The sequence below is a fragment of the Agelaius tricolor genome, unplaced genomic scaffold (assembly GCF_023055355.1).
Source record: "Agelaius tricolor isolate 1412-34295 unplaced genomic scaffold, bAgeTri1.0.p SCAF_4, whole genome shotgun sequence".
Lineage (NCBI taxonomy): Eukaryota > Metazoa > Chordata > Aves > Passeriformes > Icteridae > Agelaius > Agelaius tricolor.
Genome location: NW_027269264.1, coordinates 37,891,674 through 37,916,792, shown reverse-complemented (window position 1 = coordinate 37,916,792; position 25,119 = coordinate 37,891,674). Strand labels below are relative to the sequence as shown.

General features: G+C 37.0%; 1 protein-coding gene across 3 annotated transcripts in view; it reads left to right on the top strand.

Moving 5' to 3' along the window:
* The window catches only part of RNF180 (ring finger protein 180), a 71,406-nt gene that overhangs the window by 27,962 nt on the left and 18,325 nt on the right, over window positions 1–25,119 (top strand). For all 3 annotated transcript variants that reach the window (XM_071425345.1, XM_071425346.1, XM_071425343.1), the window contains exons 5-6: window positions 19,122–19,347; window positions 23,979–24,104. In XM_071425345.1, the coding sequence (XP_071281446.1) occupies window positions 19,122–19,347; window positions 23,979–24,104 (352 nt within the window). The remainder of the gene's footprint in view (window positions 1–19,121; window positions 19,348–23,978; window positions 24,105–25,119) is intronic.

Genomic DNA, 25,119 nt, shown 5'->3' with positions numbered 1-25,119 from the left:
TGGTGGTTTAAAGTTAAAGTGGATGAAAAGGAACCCACATACAATTCCGGCCGGAACTGGCTGCTTCTCTTGTCTCATCTGACCCATGTTGTCCAGGTTCAGAGAGGAAAAAACCTAAAATTAAATATTTCTCTATTGCTTCTTCTGCCACATCAGATCCTGTTGGGTTTACTAGTTTGCTGTAGCCAGCATAATACTATAGTTGGAATGGTGTGATTGGAGGTAAACAAATGTTAGCTGGTAGATCAGCTAAGCTAGAACAGGAAAATATGGCTTATACTTTTGAGTTTTGCTACTAATTTGTTCCATAGTCTAATCTTGATAGGAAATGTTCTTGTGTTAAAGTCTTGGTTGTTTGGAGTCATACTATTTCCTATCAGCTAATCATCTTCACTTACTGGATGTTTCCTATGATGGCTATAAAAAAAATGTAATTATTCTCAGTGGAAGTGTGTGAGACATTATCCAGAACTGATTTGCTGTGAACAGAATTAAGTTGAGGGCTAGAGTATTATCACTGTGTATTGAAACCCGTTATAATGTGAATATGAACCTGATCCAGCTTCTGTCTCTCTAAATTTTGAAGGTGGACTTTTGTATCTGCTTTTGAGATTTTCTAGCTTCACATATTTAATGTATTTAACAATCTGTGCTTAAATCATATGGCATATATGGTGATACATTGCTTTGCTGCATGGTCAGGGAGGTTGTATTTTGCCTCTATAGCATTTCTATACTGCTATAGAAATTATAGGGATTACTGGGTGGGAGTAATGTTGGGAAGGACTACTTTTTCTGCAACAGAGTCCAAAATATAATTTCAAAATTTAAAAACTATGAAAGTAAATTTCCTCCTATGTTATGTAAGAAATCTTATAATACCTGGGAGGTGGGGAGGAGGGATGGGGGAGAGCGGGGATAGGGAGAACCAGTCTTGTGGAAAACTGTGTTGTTTCCAATTTAATTAAGATCAGTTTAAGCACCTGCACACTACCATTTATGAAGGGAATTTATAAAAGATATTAATAGAAGTATTTGTTTTTTTCATTTACAAAAAGACACATCTGAACCCCCAGTTCCAGCTGTCTGTTCCACTTCTGTAATGAAAAGTATTTAACAGTTAACACTTTAGAGAGCACTTCTTAGGCACTAAGAACAGCCTGCTCATCTAGTCATGCAATTGCCCTCTTTCCACAAGGCACTGAGGTTATTTTTGGGTTAAAAAATGGTATGGTAACACAGCAAAAGTACAATACAAACTATGTATCTGGTGAATCCAGTATTTCCTAAGATACTACAATAGTTAGAGGGCATAAATTTTAATTTATACTTAATGATGCAAGAGCAATGAAAAGGAGCATCCTACCTAGCAGTTGTGCCTGGGTGACCTTCATGCTGATAGTGTTGGGTAACCAAAGTCTGAACCCTAATGTCACTTAGGACACGAAAGAGCACAAGCGAACACCGCTGTTCTCAAGGTAAAGAAAAAAGGGCAGTTTATTTTCTGACTCCAACATTTATAGTTTTCCAAAAGTGACAGCGGATTGGAAGGTGACAGTGACACCTCTCCAATGACACTGGTCAAACCAAGAGTCCATCAACTCTCTCCTCCTCCATAAAAGAATGCAAAACAATGAGTTATTTACAGAAAGTGTGTGAGAAAGTTCACTGCAAGAATGTCAACATCAGAAGGCTTAGGAAATCTTAAAAAACCAGGGTGACATCCTAAGACTGAACTTAGTCCTCAGTTTATTCTAGGAAAGACAGTTTTTCACTCTTGTTTTTGGCTCCTTGCTTTGTACTAAATTTGGTTTGAGTGGACATGATTGTACATCATAAGCATATTAACTATAGAACTATAGAATTAACAACTCTCTACAAGCATTTTTAAAACTGAATTGAAATTACAGAACTGACTGTATTTTTAACATTTGATAGCAGAAAAATTGCCTAGCCATTTTTCAGAGAACTTCAAGGCTTGAGGAGTTGGTTGCATTTTAATTTTATCTCTGTAGAAAAATTTTAGTGTCATATCAGAATTTTGGAAAATTAAAAATATTGTCTGAAAAAGAGAGTGTGTTCTGGAAATCATAGTATCAGAATGGTTTGGTTTAGAAAAGACCTTAAAAGCCATCTGTTTCCCTGCCATTGGCAGGGCACTTTCCATTAGACCAGGTTGCTCAGAACCCTATCCAACTTGGCCTTGAACCCTTCCAGGGACGGACAGCTACAGCGTTTCTGGGCAACCTGTGCCAGTGCCTCACTTCCCCACAATAAACAATTTCTGCCAAATACCTGATTTAAATCGACCCTCTTTTGTTTTATAGCCATTCTGCAGCTGTCCAGCCAGAGAAAAGCGTCCCAGCTAGCAGCACGGGGGCACTTAACCCGACAGCCGTGCTTCGGTCAGCGCCTCAGGCAAATGCCCAGCGTTATAGCTGAAGACATTGCCAGATGCAGGACGAGGCCGATGAGGGGCTGCGGGCAGCAGGGAAAGAAGAGAGCGCTCTCCGGTCAGAGCAATGTCCACATTTATTGAAGATCCTAGGGAGGCCAGGAACGGAAGACAGGGAGGGGAGGGATTACATGAGATTATAAAGGGTGTGGGAGGCAGGGGTAGAACCAGTCGGGAGCAAATAGGAATCCAGGGGGAAGTGGGGTACACAGAATTGACATGCAGAAAAGACCAATGTAAATAACTTGAGGGAGGGTCCCCGGCCCCTGATCCAATCACTCCGAGCGCTAGACAGAAGTTTCTGGAGAAAAAGGTGGTGGCAGGGAGTGACTGGCAGGGCACAGGGGTGGGGTTGAGGAAAGGATACATTCGGTTACTAGGGAAACTGGGGTGGAGTGTAAAAAGATACAATGGTCGCTATAACAACGGGGGTGACAGGCAGCAACTGGGAGGGGAGGGAGAACCAGGGAAGAACCATTTTAACCTAGAGGGGGAATGGAACAAACCAACACGATACAACACCCTTCCTCCTCATCTGTCACAGTAAGCTCTTGTGGAAAGTCCCTCCCCATCTTTCTTGTAGGTCCCTTCAGGTGCTGGAAGGTGCTATGAGGTCTCCCTGGAGCCTTCTCTTCTCCAGGCTGAACAACTCCAGCTGTCTGAGGCTCTCCTGAAAGGAGAGGTGCTCCAGCCCTCTGATCAACTTAGTGGCTCTGCTCTGAAGACCACTAGTTAGTTCAGTGAGATTAGAGCTGGAGAAAGTTTTTAGAGACTGGTGTGAGAGCAATGACATGCTATGGTGAGGCTGGAAGACCAGGATATGCCAATTCAAATTTTAGTTTGAACTGATGCAAAACTAAGCATGTCACATTTTCCAGGCAGTATTTTCTTTGAGACTGTTGAGTACAGCGTAGGTACTTCATCGGAGCGCTAGGAATCCTGGGGTATTGCAAGAGACAAAAATGATGAAAAACCCAAACATTGATTGAATTATCATCTTACCCAATTGAGAGAATTTTCTTTTGCATATATGTATGTATATAGGTATATGCCTGGTGCAAACCACAAATCATCTCCAGTCTTGGAGATCATAATTTTATGTAGTATTTTTCTCAGATGCAGGAATGATACTACATTGATTTTGGTAATGTGGAGCAGTCTGAATTATTAATTTAGTTTCATTTTACAAGTAAAATAGTTTTTAATTGATTATGCTATAAATTACAATATATGATTTCACTGAGCTGTTATCTGTATTTGAAAGTTTTAATGAATATCTAATTTTGATATTCATAAATCAGGATGCTCAGAACCAGTATAATCAAAACCTAAAAATAAATATTATCAGAAGTGTTTAAAAGGCTCCGATTCAGGGAATAGATTTTAAGTTCCAAGAGATTAATTGTTTGCTGGGTTACTGTTGCAAATATCTTTGGAATGAGTAATTTTATTTAAAGCTTTAATTGGCAAATAACCTTTGTTAATTGGGTAAAACAAATTCACACTTAACTGTCTAAGAGCACAGACAGTAGCTCCCTATAAGGATAGTTTCTAATGGTAACATACATTTGTTTTGCTGTACTGAAAACTGAAGTTAAAACAGCTAAATTCAAATTTGGAGAGCCTGTGTTCTGTGAGGAGTTTTCCTGGATTTTTATGCCTTGTAAAAACTGCTGTAATTTTTAACTGAAATGAGTCATAATTCTTCTAAGAATCTTGTTAACCTTTGAATTCTTGAAAGAATTGCAGCTCTAGAACAAGGAACTATATCAGCCATATGATGATTTTTACTATGTGTACAGCTACACATTTTATAAAATAATATTTGAGAGTATTTTTTCCACTACAAAGTAACTTTTTCCATTATAAAATATTTTTCCATTATAGAGTAACTTCATTTGATACAAGTAGAGAGCTAAATTATGGTATTTGTTCTATAAACAAGTGTAAAGAGAAAAATGAGATGCCAGCATCTGTTTGATGTTAGTGTGTATACATTTTAAACTTCTGCAAGATTGTCCTTTTGAAATACAGACCTAGAAAACTTTATCATTTAGATTGTCAGATTATGTGCTTTTGTTGTAAACACAGAAAATTAAATGCTCTTCCTGGGAAAAATGAGAACAAAGTCATAATCTTTGTCAAGGGCGATGTCTGTGGTCCTTTCTTTTCAAAGTGTCATTGCTACCAAGGCAGTGATGTATTGTTTGCACTATTTGATTTAAATTTTTGTTTGTACCACATTTAGGCACTCAGAAAGTCACCAGTCATTGGAAATCTACAACACCCAGAGACAAGGCAGGCATCATATTTTGGCATTAATTTATCAGATTCTGTGTTGCTGTTTTATCTTTGCAATCTCAGGAGTATCTTAGTGAATAGATTTGGTGCCAGGAAGAACATAGATTGATCTAGTGAGAGCAGGTATATAATGCAGACCTAGGGACAAGTTCATAATCTCCTTTGCAATGTTATCTGTCACTGATCTCCTTCCTCTTAGTTTGAGGGGGCTTATGATAATGCGTTTTATGAAAATCATAGAAGTAAGATTTCACTGGGTTTTATTACATTATGGAATTGGTTTGGGCTTTTGACAAGATCTTTTTACATAAAGTTTTAAAGCACTTAATATGAATTGGTCTCTTCTGGCATTGAAAAAATAACTGTTGAAACTCAAAGTTTACATACAGTAGTCTAAGGAGCAACATGAATGAACTGTGATTGAAGGCTGAAGAACTATTAAAAACTTGTGTACATCATTTAACCTAGTATTATAATGGTTTCTTATTTTTATTGTGCAATTATTATCCCTCATTATGGAACAAATGACTAGTTTGTTTTGTTTTGTTTGTTTGTTTGTTGTTTTGGGAGATTTGGTTTGTTTGTTTGTTTTTTAATAAAATTATTTATGTATGCCTCTTTATTCCTGTCAAGATACAGTCTTTGGAAGAATAATTAAACACTTATATCTGCTCAGTTCTTTCAGAGCTGTGATATGCTGACCCCAGCCAGCAGCCAAACACCCACCCAGCCAGCCTCTTGCTTGCTCATCTCTCTTGCAAAGGCAGATAGGGGGTCCATTCTTGTGGGGGCACATGGAAGGAAGGTGAGAACACTCACAGATCAAGATAGTGAGAATTTAACAGGCAAGGTAAAAGCTCTGTGTGCAAGCAGAGCAAAAAGAGGAGTTTATTCACTCTTTTCTATCAGCAGTTAGATGTCCATCTGCTTCCTAGGAATCAGGGATTCAGCACATGTAATGGTTGCTTGCACAGAGAAATACAACCACAAGCATTCACCCCTTCCTCCTCAACTCTCTGAACATGACACTCAGTGGTATGGGTCACCTGTCTTGACTCTATCAGCTCCCAACCTCAAGCCCACTCTCAGCCTGTTTGAAACAGGAAAGGAAGCATTCCAAGGAATGAAGCAATAGCCAAAACACAGGTGTGCTATCAGCACTACTTTGGCCACAAATACAAAGCACAGACAGATGTCTATGCCATATATCTTTATACTATGTATGAGGAAATTTTTTTATTTCTGCATTTGGTTCGTTTTTTGACACACCTTCCAGCTTTTCACTGCATTTTCTTCCCCCCAGCAGCCCCTCCAGTTCCTGAGTCTGTTTCATACACCATGTATCCACTAAATGATCATGGTTAAATGACTAAAGTTGACATTGATGGACTTCAGAACTAAGACTGCACTCAGGCTTAAGCAGGACAGAGCTCGCATCACTGAGTTTTTCTTTCAGGTTGTCTCCGTCAGTTAAATTTTATTACTTTTGAAGGTTTATCTGAGTACTAAAACTTCTTTTTAGCAACAGAATGTTAGGTACTAGAACATTTGAATTTGTCATGCACTCTAAGAATTTGTGCTGGTTGTACCCTTCACAAAAGCTTTATGTTACATCTTCTGCTTAAAGGCTTTAGCTTGTGTCCTTTAAGATCCAAAATCAAGTGCTACCCTTGCATGGAGTGCACTGTGAAAGTCATAAAATGAAAAGTTTGTAGATGAACAAGTTTTATTCTTTGTAAGATTGGCAGGCTTTTGAACAGTGTAAAAGTGAGCTTTGTTGCTCCAATCATGCCCTGCTTTTGCCTGAAGAATGACATAAATAATACATCTAAAAATGCTCAGTTTGTCAGCTACAAACTTACATTAAGGAGGCAACCAACCCAGCGCAATCAAATTAAAGGGCATTGGTTTGCTTTGTGTGCTTTACTCTGTTGGGTCTTTTGTCTTTGCCTATTACTTTTCCTCATTAGAAAATACTTTCTCTGTCCTGCTAAACTAGGACATAGCATGCTGCCCACATTAAGGAGATGAAAATTATTAGCTAACATCAGAAAGTTTCTAAGACCTTACTAGAGAGCCCTAGAAATTTGAGGGAGGCTATTGGGTGACGTCTGTCCTTTACCTCGGTCTGCTAGGATTATTTTTATAGTAACTCCAGTTTTCCTCTCACTGTTATACTATATGCAAAGTATGTAATGTCTTTTCTTAATGTCACTATGGATAATTAAAAATGAAACAATCTTTGCTTAATATGTTAATGGTAGTGGGCATCTCTTGGATTTTTCAGAAAAGAGATAGATAATTTAATATCAAACTATAGTACAGTACTTTGCCACAAAAATAAATTGCAGTTTATTTTACACCATGTAGAACAATAAGTCTGAAATAACCTTTCCTGGTGGTTTTTTTCTCATGTATATATTTTGAACTGTTCTTCAGTTCAAACTACATGAAAACATTGTAAGCTGTGTGTTCTAGTTTTTTAGTATTTCTACAAATTTCCAAATTCTTTTATATCTTCTTGATGTCAGTCTTGCAAGTATTTTTAGAATGTCAGCAGTGAAATTTTTGAGATGCCTTGTATTTTGATGATTAATTATTTTACATGTTGGCTATCATAGCCAGATCCAAGTATTCATTATGTCATATATCTAAATTGGGTCAAATATGTGAAGTATTAGGGCAGTGCATTCACTTTAGTAAATCCATGTATTTTGAGAATTTTAATGAATGTAGATAGCAATTTGTTGCATGAGCAGTTAAGCTTTTTAGATAAGGTTTACCAGTGCCAAACTAAATACAAAACTATTCATTTTAGACATGAGAAGATGACCATGCTTATGGTTATGAAAATGGTTTTATGGTTATGAAAGTGATTATGCTTATGAGTTTTTTTCTGGTCTACTTTTTGAAAAGTTTTAACCCTCAAACAAGAATTTTACCTTCATCTAAAGCAAATCATATTTTGTGGTAATGTTGTTGAAAGGTAAGTAGCAGCTACTTAGATTCAGTTTTCTGTTGGTGTGTTGCAACAACATTTGTAGTTGTATCTTGATTTTTTTTAATCCAGGCAGAGAAATGTGAAATAGCAGATGTTCAGTTTGATTTTTCTGTTTCAGCATCCTGCAATTCCAAAGAAAAGCTTTACAGACTCCAGTTTTTTTTTTTCTGGGAGGGTGGATTTTCATAATCAGTTTCTGAAAGACTTTGTGGGATACTTCATTAGAAGAAAAATCTGCACTATTAAACTGTTGCAAAGAGAAAAGATTGAAATCTTTAGAGGTCATTATTCAGACCCTTCAAGGGTCTTTTGTAGGAAGGCTCATGAGAAAGGATGTCACCCTAGAATTTAAAATGGCCTCACTGTCTTTGTAAATAACATCTGGGGAAAATGAAATAGGGTGCAATATCTTGCTTATACGACAGAGAAAATTTATGTCTTGCATAAAATAGAGTGACAGTGGTTCAATAGCTGTTCAGGGAATGTAGTTTGCTCTTCATGAGATGAAGTGTTTATAGATGTGTATATGAAATTACTAATAATTACAGAAAGATACATGCATACAAAATTGTTCACTTGTACTATGAAATAAAAAGTTAGCAATATTTTCTGCTCTGTTTATCAGACAGAAAAGATAACAGCAGCTTAATTTAAGTATCTGGAAAGTGAATTTGTTCAGGTACAGGAATACTGACAGCTGACCCCTTTGAATCCCTCAATGTTTAGCACTTTCAGATTGTGGCATCTAACAGTTACGTTTGAGGGAAATAAGCTTTTGTACAATTTGGATGACTTTGAATATGACCAAATAAAATACCAAGGAAAGAATGTATTGCTTATTGCTGATTGCTGCCGATACAGAACCACAGTTTACAATAATATTTCTGACAAAGTATCATAAAGATTAAGAGTTGCGGAGACAAGGATTAATCAAACTGAACATCTAGATATTATTTATTAGAAAGAAACAATGTATACAACATTTGGGCTGCACTTTATTACTGCAGGTCCACCTGGATTATTTTCTTCCATAGCTCAGGATAAAATTTCAGTGTCAGTCTCCAAGGTTTGCTTGAAAAGAAGAAACAAAAGGGACGTATTTTTTTTCTATTGTTGCATGAGAACATCTGAAACACTTTTGTATTTTGGTTGTTTATTGTTTTAATTTAGAATTGCAATGTCTACTACAGGAGGATTACAAACTGTAAGTTTTACTGAGTCAGATAATTATGTTATGAAAATGGAGATAAAGGTCTTGTTGCGGATGACTCTTAACCTTAAATGATTTTTTACTTTTAAAAATGTTTTTTACAACTTTGAGAAAATCTCCAGAAAGGCAATACAGCTTCTGTAAGAAATCAAACAGATTTTGACTTCTTTTATGTTTGTAGTAATGGAAAATCTAATGTAATTTTCATTATTTTTTTTCTAAGTAGAAACAGATACTTGTATATTTTGGGGATTTGTTTGTTTGCATTTTGAGGGAAAACTGTACATTATTTCTTCCAAGTCATACTGAACTGCGTAAGAAGTGAATTAAATTATTTGATTCTGATGAATCTAGGATTATTCCATAGTCATCTTAGTAGATATTAAAAAAAGCAACAGTGATGCAATCTGCTAACCTTTACCTAAGTTTCTCATATATATAGTTTTTTTAAACCCTTTGTTTATCTTAATTTTCCTTCAGAACAGTTGAATGCTGTACTCTAAACATTGTTTAGTGATGGACTCTATTTAAGTAATCAATATTTTAATTGATTTTTAAAAACTTAGCCAACACACTTTAAATCGGTGGCCTGATTGTTCTAAGGAAGATGATCACCCAGTTGCTCCAGCCAGATAAGGAAACTCTTTGAAAACTGGGACAGTCCTTTAATTGTCTAAATATAGCTCTAGGTTCCTAATTTTAGGCAACTTATTTTAAAGCAATTCATCTCACTAAGTGAATCTTTCTTTTAATGTGATATCTCACAAACTATACTGCAGTTGTGGAAACAGAGGATGCTTGCAGATTCATAACTCTTGATTTTGTGGTGAGCAGTGAGCTCAATCTAAGGCACACAATGGTCATCCATCCCCAGAAAGAAGGATGTCACCTTCCACAGGTGTCCAAAAGAAGGGTCAGAGGTGGTTGTACCATAATGCACATCCTGGTGAATAAAAATAAAAGAGTTAATTTATCTGGGTTAAATACCTCCTTTGGTCACAGTTGTTATGAATCCTAACTAAAATCTCTTCTATCTGATGAATAAAAGGGAAGAATTTTGTGACTTCTACCCCAGTCTTTTGAACTTTATCCAACCTATGTTTGAAACATGTTATTATTGTATTAATAAAATTTGAGTGGTCATGTTACCACCACAGCTGATGACTGAAAGGATGGTAATGGCTACATAATAATACTGAGGAATTAGTTTAAAAATCATTTGAAGATATTTTTGAAAAAGTTTGTACTGAGAGTTCAGTTCAGCAAACTCATCTTTCTGTCCCAAATGGTAAGAAGTCTTCTGTAACTAGCAGCCAAAAACTGTGTAACTCTCATTATGTTGATCTTTTGCTAATTGCTAGCAGACAGATCTTTGTACTTGCTGTAGACTTTATGAGTATAAAGAACCTTACCTTGGAGCAGGCAAATGCCAGGAGCAGTAAGACTGGTAAGAAACTAAAAATCTGTACATTTATCTTACTATTTTGGAAAGCAGTGTTCCACAAATGGAGTGATGTTGAGTTATAAACAGTTTATAAACACTGTTCAGAACAGGAGCCAACCTCCACATCTGACCAACACTCTTCCATGTTGCCTACTCCACTTTCTGCTGTATAGTGCTGGGGGAGAGACCTTTGTAAATGGTAAGAGTTGGTATTCTTCACTAAGTGTCTGTTGTATGGTGTTACCTCAGATTGTGTCGTGCATTGCTGTAATTTGCCTTTAATTTATACTGAATGGCCAGAAGCATTTCAAATGCATTCTTTCCTGTACTATACTTATGCAAAGATGCCAAAATGTAGCAGCACTCTTCAAGATATGCTTTTACAGACATTTTGTTATGAGCATTTCCCCTAAAAGTAATAGTGTATACTTTCACACAAATCCTAGAGAAAGAATTAAAAAATAAGCATTGTCTGTTATTTCAGTGCTGTAAATTTTTTTGCTAAAATTAAAAAAAAAGAAAACAAAATCTGGTTTTGCAGGTAAAAAATTAAACTAAAGCCAAAATATTTTCTGATTCTTCATCTCAGTTGTATGTAAACTGACAGGACTATATCAGGACCAGAACAGGACTATACCAGGAACCAGAACAACTACAGGTTTGTACCTAGAGGGGAGTTGCACTCACTGTACTAGAGAGGTGGGCTTCAGGCGTAGATATCAACTGTTTTGCTCTAACGAGAACCAGTAATTTTTTTACTTCTTTAGGACTCTAATTTGACCTTCCAGCTCCAATATATTTGTAAAATATACAACATCTGTAAAAAGAGAAAAGAGGTTGTTAAAAAAAAGTTTTCTCTGCAATTCACGCCAGAAGGGCCAACAGATCCTTTTATCTATCATTGAGGCATCGTGTCAAGGTTCTGTGAGATTCACAGAAGTTTCTGCAGGCCTCTGGGAATGAATTTTCCTTCTCTTTGTTTGTAATAGTTGTTACAATAAAGATTAATAATTGTTAATACTTGCTTTATTCTTAGATCTAGTGACACTAATAGCTGTGCCTGGATGTTTATTTCTGGTGGGAAGCTTCATTTGCTACTTAACTATAAAGCTGACATTGTCTTTTTACATGCCTGTATAAACCATGTATGTGTTTTATGAAATGCAAAATGAAAACAAAGATAAGCTTGTAACATGGCACTAATTTCTTATATACTAGTTAAGGGTAAATATTAAGGTGTTTATATGATTGTGGTACAAGAATTTTGAGTAATATTTATTCCAGTGGCCCATCTCTCAATTATTCTTTATAATTGAATTATTTTAATAGGAATAAAACCTTATTATAAGCCTATAAATTAGTTGCATTTTCATAAAAGCTGTGTTTAGAGATGTTCCTTAAATACGATTGTTCTTAGAGAAATTTCCAAAAGGGTAATAATATACCAGTTTAGATGTGTATTTCAAAAGCCTAAAGGCTGGTACTCCATAGAAGGAAGTGCAGAGATTAACCAAATTGCATAACAAAAAATGCTTTAAAAATTTCAAGTCTGTCATAATAAGAAACTGAAGTATATTATATAAGATGCTTGGAAAGAAAGGGGATAAGTGCATAATACTTATGTACAGTGTCTAGCACAAGATACATTCAGTTTTGTATGGCCTGTTTCAACTTCATTAAAACAATATGAATCAGCAACAAATGAAAATAGTCTTTTTTTTTTTATGAGGTATGGACACAAATGAAAAGTTAATAGATCATTTTCTTCCCCTTTGTTTTTTTCTGAGGTCTTTTCCCACTTCTTCAACAAAATAAGCCTTTGTCTCCTGACAAAGTAAAAATATTTCATTGAACCAAATTGGTTAACTTGCTATGTCTCAGGCATTTTATAATTCTTTTCTTTCTTAAAGTACTCTAGTATATGTGTCCTCTCAGTAGTTGCCTTAGAAGCCTTGGTCTACAATGCACTTAATCACCCAAGATCATAGCATGCTTTGCATTGGAATCTACTTACAGCCCTTTTCCATGGACAGAGATGCCACTCACTAGACTGGATCACTCAGTACTCCATCCAGTCTGTACTTGTCCTTGAACAACTCCAGTGCCTAAGGCAACTTCTAAATGAGGCTGAATGAAAAAACAAGCAAACAAATAAAAAAAACCAAAACAACCTCTCCCCCCCACAAAAGAAAAAAAAAACCTACAACAAAAATACAACCAAAATAAAACATAAATAAAAAAATACCACTGTTAGCTTCTTAGCTCTAGAAAGAAATTTCTCTAGAAAAATAATGAACAAAATATCTTTCAGTTGTTTCCCCTAGAGTAATTTATCAATCCCAAATGCAGCAGAGAGAGTCTGAATGAGCCAGCAGTGCAGTGCCCAAGACTATCCTGGATGCATTAGGGAAAACATTGCCAGCAGGTCATGGAAGGTGATCCGGCCCCTTTACTCAGCCCTGGTGAGGCCTCACCTGGAGTGCTGTGTCCAGTTCTGGGCTCCTCAGGACAACAGAGACATGGAGCTCCTGGAGTGGGTCCAGTAGAGGGTTACAAAGATGATTAAAGAGCTGGAGCATCCCTCTTATAAGGAAGGGCTCGGGAACTGGTCCTGTTCAGCCTCACAGAGATGATTGAGAGGGAGCCTTATCAATGTACACAGGTGTCTGACAGGAGGGTGTCAATGGGATGGATCCAGGCTCTTCTATGAGGTGCTGAGTAATGGGACAAGAGCTATGGCCAGGAATTGATGCACAAGAAGTTCCACCTGAACATGAGGAAGAGCTTCTTCACTGTGCAGGTGAGAAAGCACTGGAGCAGGTTATCTGGAGAGGTTGTGAGTCTCCTTCACTGGAGACACTCAAGAACAGTCTGGACACATCCCTACTCCCTGCTGGAGTTGGCTGAAATGAACCACTGTGGTCCCTCCCAACCTGACTCATCCTGTGGTTCTGTGATTCTGAATGGAGAACATGGCAATTGGTGGCTTCTCAGAGCTGCTTGGACAGCTAGGCTCTGCTTTGAAGTTTTTGGCTTGCCTTTGAACTTTTCTGAAATGTTGTATAGTGAGAAATTTAAAGTGCGGGGAATTTAGACTCAGTTATTGATTTGTAAAGATGTTTAAGCCATGGGCATTGATCTCTCTACCCTATTTTGATTTTTATGTTTCAAGCTTAGTTCTGCCAGACACCGGAAAATATGTCCTTTTGTATTCATTATACCAGTCAACTGAAACAGTGTTCAAAGGCATACAAACCCTGGCATACCTTATGGCCTGATTTGGAAGAACTTCTGCTAATATAGCTAGCAACATTTTTGAGTAGGATTTTTCTGCATTTTAATATTGGATTTATTTTTTTTTCTGAGTTTACTTTTGAAATGCCATTAGAAGTCACTAATTTATTCTACAGAAATAAGTCTAGTTAAATTCCATTTGAAGCAAAAGAACACTTAAAAATTTTCTCATAACGACAGTCATTTCAGTCCCTGTACCCAATATATCTGTCAATTTTAAGACATTTTCAGGAAGCAATGTACCTGATGTAAAAAGTCTTGTACCAGTTCTGTTTGCAATTGTCTAAGAGGTTTAAAGCTGTTGTGGGACAATGTGAAGCAACTGATATTTTTGTCCAGCAGCAACCAAGAAGCATTTATTTCTTTTTGTTCTGTTTTTGTATTAAACCGCATCAATATTCATTCTTTCTCACTTTTTCAGACCTGAGGTGTATGATTCCAATTCTGCATTATAATTGAAGAGTTAAAGTCTGGTTTAGGCTAAAAATCATTCTAGAGGCAGTTTTCTTTGCAAGATAATAATGTGAAATATATAACTGATTTTCCCTCAGTCATCATTCCTTTCAACTGTGGACATTTTTGAGCTAACAAGGTATTCTGAATAGGTCATTTTAAAATGAATGGTTTTGCAGGTTGGGTTTTTTTTCATAATAGGGCAGCTTTGTCAAATGACATATGTGCCTTATTTGGTTTTGCCACTGTTTTGATCATACTTCCAGGTTTTACTCTGAACTTCCTTTTACTGATAGCTTTCATACAAAATCTTTTCTTGTGTGTATGACCACTTGGTCTAGGTCTTTCATATGATTACAGGTAAACCATACCTTAGATATTGTGTTGCATTAGATATCCAGTGATGCATGTATTCTTTCTGAATGTGAAACTGAATCAACTACTTTCCTGTAGTCCAGTAGCAGAGACTTCTCACAAGCTCCAATATCCAAATTTCATAGCTTCATGCCCCTTCTCAACCACTGCTGTATCAGACTCCTTGTTCCTTAACATGCTTTATAGGCTTCTCAAGCAGAAGTTGATTCCTCTCTTTTCTTTCATTAATATCCTTCAGATGTCCCACTATAGATGTCCCCCTATATAGGGGTTACTGTCAAAGCTGCATTAGCAGCTCCCGATAATGTGGGAAGATGAAAGGCTCTTACCTTTCCTTCATTTCTCAGGAGTAATTGTTTTGCTTTCAAGCCTTTTCTGTTATTATTTGACAATCTTTCACTGTCCTTGATGTTTACATGTGCTTTCTTAATTTTGTTCGTACTATAATCCTGTGAGAAAACCAACCTGGTTTATGCTTGTTAAGTTTTCATACACCAAAGCCCTGACTCTAGTAATATATATAGGCACCACTTAATTGCAAACCAAAAAAATAATGACTTTTTAAATTTTTGTGCATTAGCTTCTTGCATAAGAAGTTGCTCTGGTTTTAGCTTTACAGTACTGAATAATGCCATGTGCCTACATAGATCTTTTGAAAAGGGGCGCAAAGCTGTAGAAAAGACGTCTCTTCCACTAAGAAAATTACTCCTAATTAGATCTTGTTTGCACATTAGAATAATTTTGATATTTTGATCAAATTGCAACCTTTGATAGTTGCAATTGGTTCTGAGATACCTCTGTCTGTGCATCTTACCATGATTGCAAACCTGTGTCAGAACCAGCTGTTACCTGTGAGTCCTCAGCAGTTTTGCCTCTGGCTTACTTACTTAATTGCCATTTGAAAGACATTTATCTTGCAGTCAGCTCCTCTAGACACTAGGTATATTTTCTTACCAAACAATTCTCATCAAAACCAGTTAGCAAAAGCTTTCTGTTCCCTGTATATTGTTTTCATGCTAGATTTTTGTTTTTGACATTTTTGACATTGCATAGAATCATAGAGTCACTTAGGTTGGAAAAGACCTTTAAGATCAAGTTCAATCACTTAATTCAGCCCTGCCAAGCCCATGTGGCAGCATTGGAGGGGACTTTCACAATGTATTCCTGATTTCTGCTGAAGTCATCAGTCATGTAATTACCTGAGATTACTTTCCTCACTTTCTCTGTGAAATTATTTGCCACTTTTTTTCCCAAAGAAATGGTATTATGAAGCTTCCTTCATTTTAAATTACTTAGCTGTAATCAATTCTGTTACCCTTTGCCATTCTGTTCTGGTGTGGGTTTTCTGTGCTGTAAGTGTAGAGACAGTCTGAGTTAAACAGTTTTACTGATAGTTGTAATACTCTAGTATTTAATGTTGCCTTAAGAACATTTCCTACAGCATGGAGCTGGAAGTAATGGTCCCAAGCTCTCCCTGTCTGTATCTAGCTTCTGTGGCTGCTAGTGCCGCCAGACTTATGCTTCCTGCTTATCAGTACATCCTAGTTGCCCCTGTTGTAAATTTCAGTACACACCGAAGTTTTCTGCAGCCCTGTCAAGTGTAGAAAATCAAACCAGAGCAGTAAGTTCTAAGGTAATAGAAACTGTTGCTGACAGTTCTTAGACCAAGTTCTAAGGTAAGAGAAACAGTTACTGACAATCATGACAAGAGCTTGTGATTGAACACAGTGCAATGTGGTTTTGGCACAGCAGCTCAGAATTTACAAGCACTCTTGCCACATAATATCTTGGAAAGTGCAATGCAAAGGCTAAGGTAGAATGACAGAACAAGTGTTTGTCCAGAACTGATAAATCCTGGCTAAATCTTTCTGTATTTGAATGCGATCCACAGTATTGGATTGCATACTGTTAAGGATTTACTCACTATTTGCAGAGTTCAGTAACTCCCATAGAGAGAGATACCCTTTGGGAGTAACGAGAAACACAGCAATCCAAACCATAAGCCATAAATGTAATAAGCATAAATGTAATCTTATCTGAAACATCTATAGATTCCCATATCTACATAACCACAATATTAACAATTGTCATTAACGTTTGGTACCAGTGTCAGGCAGCAGTGGTCTGTCATGGCCTATGAGTGTCAAAAGTGGTCTCTGTAATGCATAGTGGGTTGGATTGACCCTGGCTGGATTCCAAGCAGCCACCAAAGCTTCTCTATCACTTCCCACCACAGCTGCACAGGGGAGGCAAGGATTGGGAGTTTAGAGTAAGGGGGATGAGAGAAGTGTCTTGATATGCTCCTATCTTGGTTTTTCGTGGTGGATCTCTTGGTTATTGCAGTATATTGGGTTCTGTGATCTGTGAAAGAGAAAACCAGAAACAGAAACAAAGATGGATAGAAGAGGCAGAGCATAGTAAATTTTTCCTGAGTGTCTCCCATAATGATTAAAAGATTGGTTGCTTCTTTAACCCAATATCCTCATTCCAATCAAGATAGGGTTAACTTTTGCAGTAGTCAGGAGGGGCATGGCTAAGCTCTTCAGGGATTATTCTATTCTACCTTGTGTCATTGCTGGGGTCAGGGAAAGAGAGTCTTTTCCAAAGAGAAGGGCTTCCTTCCAGTTGAGTAAGTGTGGTGCAGGTTCTGAGCTGGAGGGAGGGTTGGATAACATCAGTTCCAAGCTGGAGGGGGCAGTCAGGTGGCACTGGTTGTGAGCCAGAGGGAGCAGTGTGGTATTTATGTCAGGGGTTTCCACAGTGAACAATAACCATGTTTTTCCTTATACTCTCTGCCTTTAGTATTGTTGCTGTTACTGTTCATATTATCTCACTGCCATTCCCAGTTTTTGTTCTTATCTCAGTCAGTGATCTTCACCTTTTGTGCCTCGCATTCTCCTCTCCAGCGCTCCACAGAGGGGAGGGGGAGAGTTGAGTAGCACATGGTTTGGAGAATCTCAGTGGGAGCACAAAATTGAAGAGTACCATTCCTAAATCATGACAGCCAAAAACCCAGGGTGCCGTAAATACCAGATCTTCAGATTACTTGGAAAGGTTTAGTCATCTTACAGGAGCTGGAACATGGCAATGCACATCTTGCTGGAACATGGCAATGCACACAAGTTGTTACATTCATATGGGGTGAGCACCATTTGGGAAGTCCAGCTATGTCTTCCTACAAATATAGCAGTGCAAGGAAATTTGGGAGCACATGTGCTGACAAAAGCAAGCAGTTACCAAAGATGATAGGAGACTTTCTACTCTAAGGTGCTTTGTAGTAATAAAGTTGTGGCTTGTTTTGAACTCATTCTTGCTGGAACATGAAGTAATTATTAAAATTACAAACATAAATATTCACAAATTAATTTTTTTATTTTTGCCTTTCTTGGCACAGTAAAGGTATTTTCACACCTGAAGGATGAGATGCCATCCAGAGGAGCATGCACAAAATCAAAAAGTGGGTGTACAGGAATCTCTTGAGGGTTTAGTAAGACCAAGTGAAATGTGCACTGGTTGGGGCAAGTCCTGATATCAGTACAAGCTGAGGCATGAAGGAATCAAGAGCAGCCCTGCCCAGAAGGGCTTGAGGGTGCTGGTGGCTGAGAGGCTGGACATGACCCAGCCCCATGTTTGACACTCCCAGCCCAGAGAGCCACACGTGTCCTGGGCTGAATCCAGAGCAGTGTGGGCAGCAGGAGAGGGAGGGGATTCTGCCCCTCTGCTCTGCTGAGACCCCACCTGCAGGGCTGCATCAGCTCTGGGCTCCCAGCACAGGAAGGACAGGGACCTGCTGGAGCAGGTTCTGACAAGGCCGCCAAAATAATTTGAGGAATGGAGAAAGACTGAGTATTTGGTTTGTTCAAAGTCTGGTTTTGTTTGTTGAGTATTTGGTTGGAAAAGAGAAGGCTTAAGGGTGACATGATTGTGGCCATTCAGTGCCTGAAGGGAGCGTAAAGGATGGGGAGAGATTATTTACAAGGACATGTAGTGATAGAACAAGGAGGCATGACTTCAGTCTGCAATAGGGTAAGTGCAGATTTGATACTAGGTAAAAAATTTTTTATTGTGAGGGTGGTGAGGCACTGGAACAGTTTGACCAGAGAAGTTATGGATGTGCCATTATTGGAAATGCTCAGAGCCAGGTTGGATGGAACTCTGATCAGCCTAGTCTCAAGAAAGGTGTCTTGCATGTGGCAGGAAGGTAGGAACTAGATGATCTTTAAGGTCCCATTCAAGCCATACCATTCTATGTTTCTGCCTTTTTGTAATGCAGATACATATAAACTGAAAAAATTAATTTTAAAAGAAGAAATCTGATCATAATAGAGTTTTACTTAGCCATGTTGGTTTTGTTGCTTCCTTCTTTTACTGCCTTGTGATTTTTCGTCTTTCCCACAGAGGACTTTTTCTGATATTCCTGTTTTATGTTTCATCATCTTTTTAAAGTATTAACCTGTATTAAATTTAAGACTATCACATGTTTGTACTGTCTTCTTAACCAGTACTGAAATTGATCTTCTGGACAATTGTTTTATCCAAAATAGTTATGAGCTGAATGTGAAAATATGTTGTCTTTTTCTTCTTGCAGCCTGCAAATGATAACCTGCATACAGATGATGAGCATGAACTCAGAGGAGATAAAGAAAGCTATCTCTGTGCTGTGTGTCTGGATGTTTATTTCAACCCTTACATGTGCTATCCCTGCCACCATATCTTTTGTGAACCTTGCTTAAGGATGCTTGCCAAAGACAATCCAGCCAGCACTCCATGTCCACTGTGTCGCACTACAATTGCCAGAGTCTTTTTCCAGACAGGTATAGAAATGAAGGTTTTTGCACTTTTTTATTTTTTACAAATAAAAATTATTTGTACTTTTCCTTCCTGTATGCATTCAGAGCAAATTTTGGTAATGTTAATCCACTGTGAGATTTTCTTTCCATTTAACTCCTCCTAAGAACATTCCATGCAGGTTCTCTTCAATGTCAAGAAGCTATTCAGGATATGTACTTTTAAACTTTTTATTTTAGAAATGAGATTCTGATTGCTTTCTTTTCTGGTAGAATTCTTTTGTTTCTTTTTCCTGAATAATAACAAGCTTCAAACATAATAAACATTTCTCAAACTATCCTACTGGAAAAGTATTTTCAAAATTGCTCACTTCATGGCACACACAAAAAATGCTGTTTTCATTTATGACATTAAATTTGGAGACAAGTGAAATTAAAGGCTGGGAGAACCCTTGATCATCTTCTTAAATTCTCATGTCCTAGCCTCCTATACCCTCATCTCTAGTGTTCCTTACTCTTAACAGTAGGAAAATATGGTGGGTAGGGTGTTTGGTGTCAGATTGGGTATAGAAATAGAAGAGGGTAAGTAGTTCTGCAGATAGAATGTCTGGAACAGCATGAGTCAGTCTTTTATGTCCAAAGTTTGTATGGTAGATTCAAGTGCCATTGATAAAATTGCACCATGTATCTGGAGTTAGATCATTTACAGCACTTAAAACTGTGCATAGACAGTTCACAAAGTAATGGAAATGACTCAGCCATGCAGGAGTGTTTGTTTCATTTTAGATGCTACAGAGATCTTGCAGAGATCTTCTTTAAGCTGTTGTGAGTGCTGTGATGATGACAGGTTAGGGATGCAGACTGAAGTATAGTTTCACATTGATCAGCAGAGCTGCCCACTTCTGTTTCTGGTTGTCCACAGACTCTGCTTTTGTACAGGCACAACTTTGTATGATTTGATTGCAGGTCAGTTTGAGGAACTGACTGGGATAAAGAAGAACTCATTAGGGTGGGAAGGAAGCATTTTTCAGGTGAACCTATTTCCCCAAGGTGATTCACTGAGCAGCTGCTGGTTGCCAGGGTTAGAGACTGGCTATCCCTGCACTGATGCACTGCAGCAGAGAAAATGGGTGGAAAGCTGCAGCCTGAGCACTCTCAACTCCCTGCCTGTCTGCTGTATAGAGATTTCAAGCTGTTCTCATGTCATTTTCCTAATGTTTGATGCTCCCTTCAATTTGATATACAGATGAAGTGTGTTTCACTGATAGATAGTTAGGTTTTTCTAGGGCTATTTAAATTTTAAAAAAACAATTTAGCAGATTTGCTGCAGAAAATTACCACTGGGAGAGCACAAAAGGAGAATAAAGATGCATTCTAAAATGTATTTGCAAAACTTTTCAACATGTTACAGTTTTCTAAGTGAAATGTTACTAGGATTATTTGTAGCCTTTGAGTACCTAACATGCAATGTGTAAAAATGCCTGGTGGGAAGGAATGAAGAAGAAGGAGCCAGATTCTTCTGAGTGGTGCTCACTGCCAGCACAAGAGGCATTTGGCATGAATTCAAACACATGAGATCCCATCTGAACACAAGAAAGAGCTTTTTGTGTGTGAGGATCTCAAGCAGTCTGGTCAGAGAGTCTGTGTAACACCCATCAAAACCCAACTGATTCTGGGCCCCTGTGCAGCTGACCCTGCCTTAGCAGGTTGGACTAGCTGTTCTCAAGACATCCCATTCAACTTTACCCACTCTTAAAATATTAAATGGGTATGTAGCTCTTTTGAGGAAAAGGATTTATGTGCCTAAGGAGGACATGAAGTGTCATAGATTTGTAAATAGAGTCTACTATAAATAGTGGACCATAACAGTATATATGTTTTGTATTAACTACTTCAGATGGGAGAAATCTACAACTATTTGTATATTGCCATTCAGTATATAGCAATATGTGCTTGACTTAGCAATATACTTAAAAATAGGTACAGTAATTTAGCTTTGTTTTATTATATATACTACAAAAAATATTTTGAAATTTTTCAGTGTATAACATACTGAACAACTTTTAAATTAACTAAGGAGTATTGATGATATTGTATCCTCAGAGAAATTAGTAAAATCAGCACATTAAGAAGATGAATGGCACCAGAGCAATGTAAAGCATAGTAATTTATTTTTTTTCCACTCAGAAGAGTTATTAAGCCTTTAAAAACTTATGCTAAAGTCACTGCTACTATAGGTTTGTGCAGGCAGCAAAGCAAAGTTGCTTGTAGTCTTTATATACTTCTCTAATGATGTAGCTGGGATGTCTTATTTCCATCATTAATTTATTTTGGATGCTCTCTGCAGCTTTCCTTTTGTGTGAGTGCATTTATTTTACAAAGATATGTCAAAAAGAAAAACATTTAAGGATATACTCAGAAGTTCACTTTTTAGCTTGTACAGTTTTGCAGAACATAACTGCAACAGAAGGATGCATGTAACGGGTCAAAAAAAGGGCTAAGAGGTCAATTATCCATCAATTATGGAGAAAATCAGTGTTTAACTGAGAGCTACAAAGCCATATTTGACTCACAAAGGTAATTCCTCTGGCCAGTTGCCTTGGTCAGCTGAGCCTTTTTTAGAGGATCCCTTAAGCATGAGTTCCAGTCCAGATAGGTTGCTCTGATGGTGCTTACTATGTGTTCCCATCTTTCTTAAAGGCTTTCTTAGAAGCCCTTCTCCCATCAGTCTAAACTCACATCTGATCAGATGACAACGTGCCCAGGATACACCTAAGAAAACAGCTCTTGAGCTGATTCCACCAAGTAACTTTCTAAGTTAGCAAGTATCTTTTAAATGCTTCACTTACAGGGACAGAGTGATCTTCTGCACTTCCATTAATAAAAATTTAATTTATGTTGTTTGCAAGAAGGGCCGGATCTGACACACATGTGCAATAAATCCACCACTTTGGAGCAATGCAGATTGAGGGTAGTGGTTGTGCAAGGGAGGTCCAGGCACGTGGCAGGGAAAGAGGGTCATGTGCATACAGAGGGACAGGTGACCTGGCCAGCTTGAGGGGATCTTTCATTGAAAGCCCAGCCAAGCAGGCTTCTAGAAGCCAGTAAGACTTGTCACCACTGTCTTTTCTGAGAAACAGGAATTGGATGCCTCACCAGAGGTTTCAGTTTTCAAATTTGAATAAAATTGAAAGATCTGTGTTGATTTCTGTGGTCTGTAGCAGGAAAATAAAATGTTCTCCGTGCTGTGAGAAGCAAGCAGAGTCTCATCAGAAGCCTGAATCTGAATAATACTTAATCCAAATATGTTCAGTAGCATATAAAGATCTTTCATAAAAATTTAAAAAACACTAGTGAAAAATACACAGTTTGTTCATTTTACATTTTGGAGAAAAAAGGCCCTTTTTCCTTCAGTGACAGCAGCTTATATGTGAATTAGCTCTATTTTCACATAACAGGATGGAGGATTTGAAGATTCTGTGCTCTTCATGTATTGTGTGGCTTCATTCCACCTGCATTGTGACATGGTGAAATAAAGGATAATTTTTAGAATCAAACTAGCATGGGGTTTTTACTTCAAATCTGTTAACGTCTTCATCTTACACAGAAAAAGCTACTGGAAGCAAAGGCATTTTTTCTTCTTTTTGGAGCCTGCTCACAAAAAGCTTAGCTTTCTTAAATTTGCCAGAGAAAAAGATTTTATCCTTTCATAAAATATTTATTATTGGAAAAGTATGTTCCATTACATTGGACCACATGAAGTAATAAGAAAAGCCTTCTCAAAAATCCTGTGAATGTCTTTTCTTACTTTGAAGGTACAGAAAGAATTATGGTACCAGCTACTATTAATATTTATCTGGAGCCATCTTGGTTTGGAGGCAGAAATTGATGAGCAGGAGGCTGAAGTTTTTCCTGTTAACTACTAGCTTAGCAACCCTGTTTGTTATCAGTAGATCAATTCTATGGTAGGAAAATACTGTTGTTTTTAGTTTTCCATTGCATTGCTATGAATATTTTAGTTCGGCAGTTTTAAGTTGCAATCATATAGGTATTTCCCCAAATTATACCCTGAGAAGATGTTGATTTCTTGAGATTAGTCTGTAATGCCAACTCCTGCAATGTGTCATGAATCATTCTACAAATGTTTTCTTAAAAACTTATAAAATAATTAATTAACAGGATTAATTAATTAACAGGATTAACTTCCTGTTAATCCAAAGTACTTTTTTAAATCTAAAAAAAATGTCAGGCTCTTCCCCTTCCTTTGCGTTACTGACTATTACTGAATGGTGATGTTAAACAAAAAGCTGAGAATTAATACCACAGCCATTTTTATAGATATAATTTTTATTAAGAGAGATCATCATAGTTTTGTAAGTTAAATAGCTTGATTTCTTCAATGCATAATTTTGCCAGAAATTATCATAATGACATCATCTTTTCTAATTATTTTTTTTTCCAAAAAAGCAGAATGTTTACAACTTGCTCTTGCTATATATGGAAATGGTTGTGTAAACGTGTTTTTTAAATATAGTTGTTATAATCAGAAGAATTACACAGTAGATATGGCATTTTTATTTTGTTTAAATTTGTGCTCATTATTATTATGCTTTATTTAGGGCATTGATGTATGTATTCTTTCCCCTTACTTATTGTAGATCTGAATAACTCTACCAGATCTTTTTTCCCTATGGAATATTTGAATCTAAAGGAAAATTTTCAAAAATCCAATTCTGCTAAATGGCCTCTACCAAGCTGCAAGAAAGCATTCAGAGTTTTTGAAGGTAAGATTTTTAATTTTTGCCTAAATGTCATTCAAACTCAAGTGCAATATTTGAAAATAAGACTCTGATTAATACATGCCATTGGCAAACAGACAGATGATTCTTAAAGTAGAGATGAGTTTAATTCTCATGGGTGATTCATACACAGTGCTCTGAATCTAAAGATAAACTGCAAACTGTAAAAACACAATTGTGCTTGTACCTTTTCATTTATTTTTGAATCTTTAATTCTGTGCACATTATCAGGATAATTTTATGTAGCTTCCTTCTTAGAAAAATGTCTGTCTGCATAGTGGAATAAAGAAAATTACTCCAGGAGAAAAGTTGCTAGTTCTGAGTGTGGTAAATAAAGACCTCTCAAAAAAAAATCAAAAGAATCAGTCTTTTATAAAAGAAGTCAAATAAAAATTTTGAATAATATATATTATTCCATATATAATGCATACAAAATAGAGTAATGGGTATGGGTGTTTTCATTTCATTTTCTCTTTATTGTATGAAGAAAACTTAGGCCTCTTGTTGCTACTTTAACACTAAACATTTTCAGGATTAACTGATCATGAACTGAACAAATTTAAGTTAGACCACCTAAATGCAGGATTCACCGTTTACCCGTATTTCCCTGCTTTCAGTCTAATGGCCTTTCTTCACCAGGCTTCATGTAAATTTACTTATAGTTACTTGATATACTTTTCATAGTGCTGATTCTAGCTAGCAGATGTACTTTTCCTGTTTGTAAGAGCAGATGCCTTCTAAAAGTATGTGGAAAAAATAAAACAGGAGTTGCATTTTATATTCCTTTTATAAGTCTACCCAGGGCTTTGTAAAGGTGAAATTTGATACATTCTGGAACTCTACTAATAAAATCATGTCAAGTAATGACACAATTTGATACTGATAATATCAAGAAATATTCTTGGCTATCAAAAGTAGCAGACTTGAGAAATTTGAGGACTCATAGATTATCTTTGGTATTACTCAGAGAAAAAACTGTTGGCAGGACAATGAGGATGAC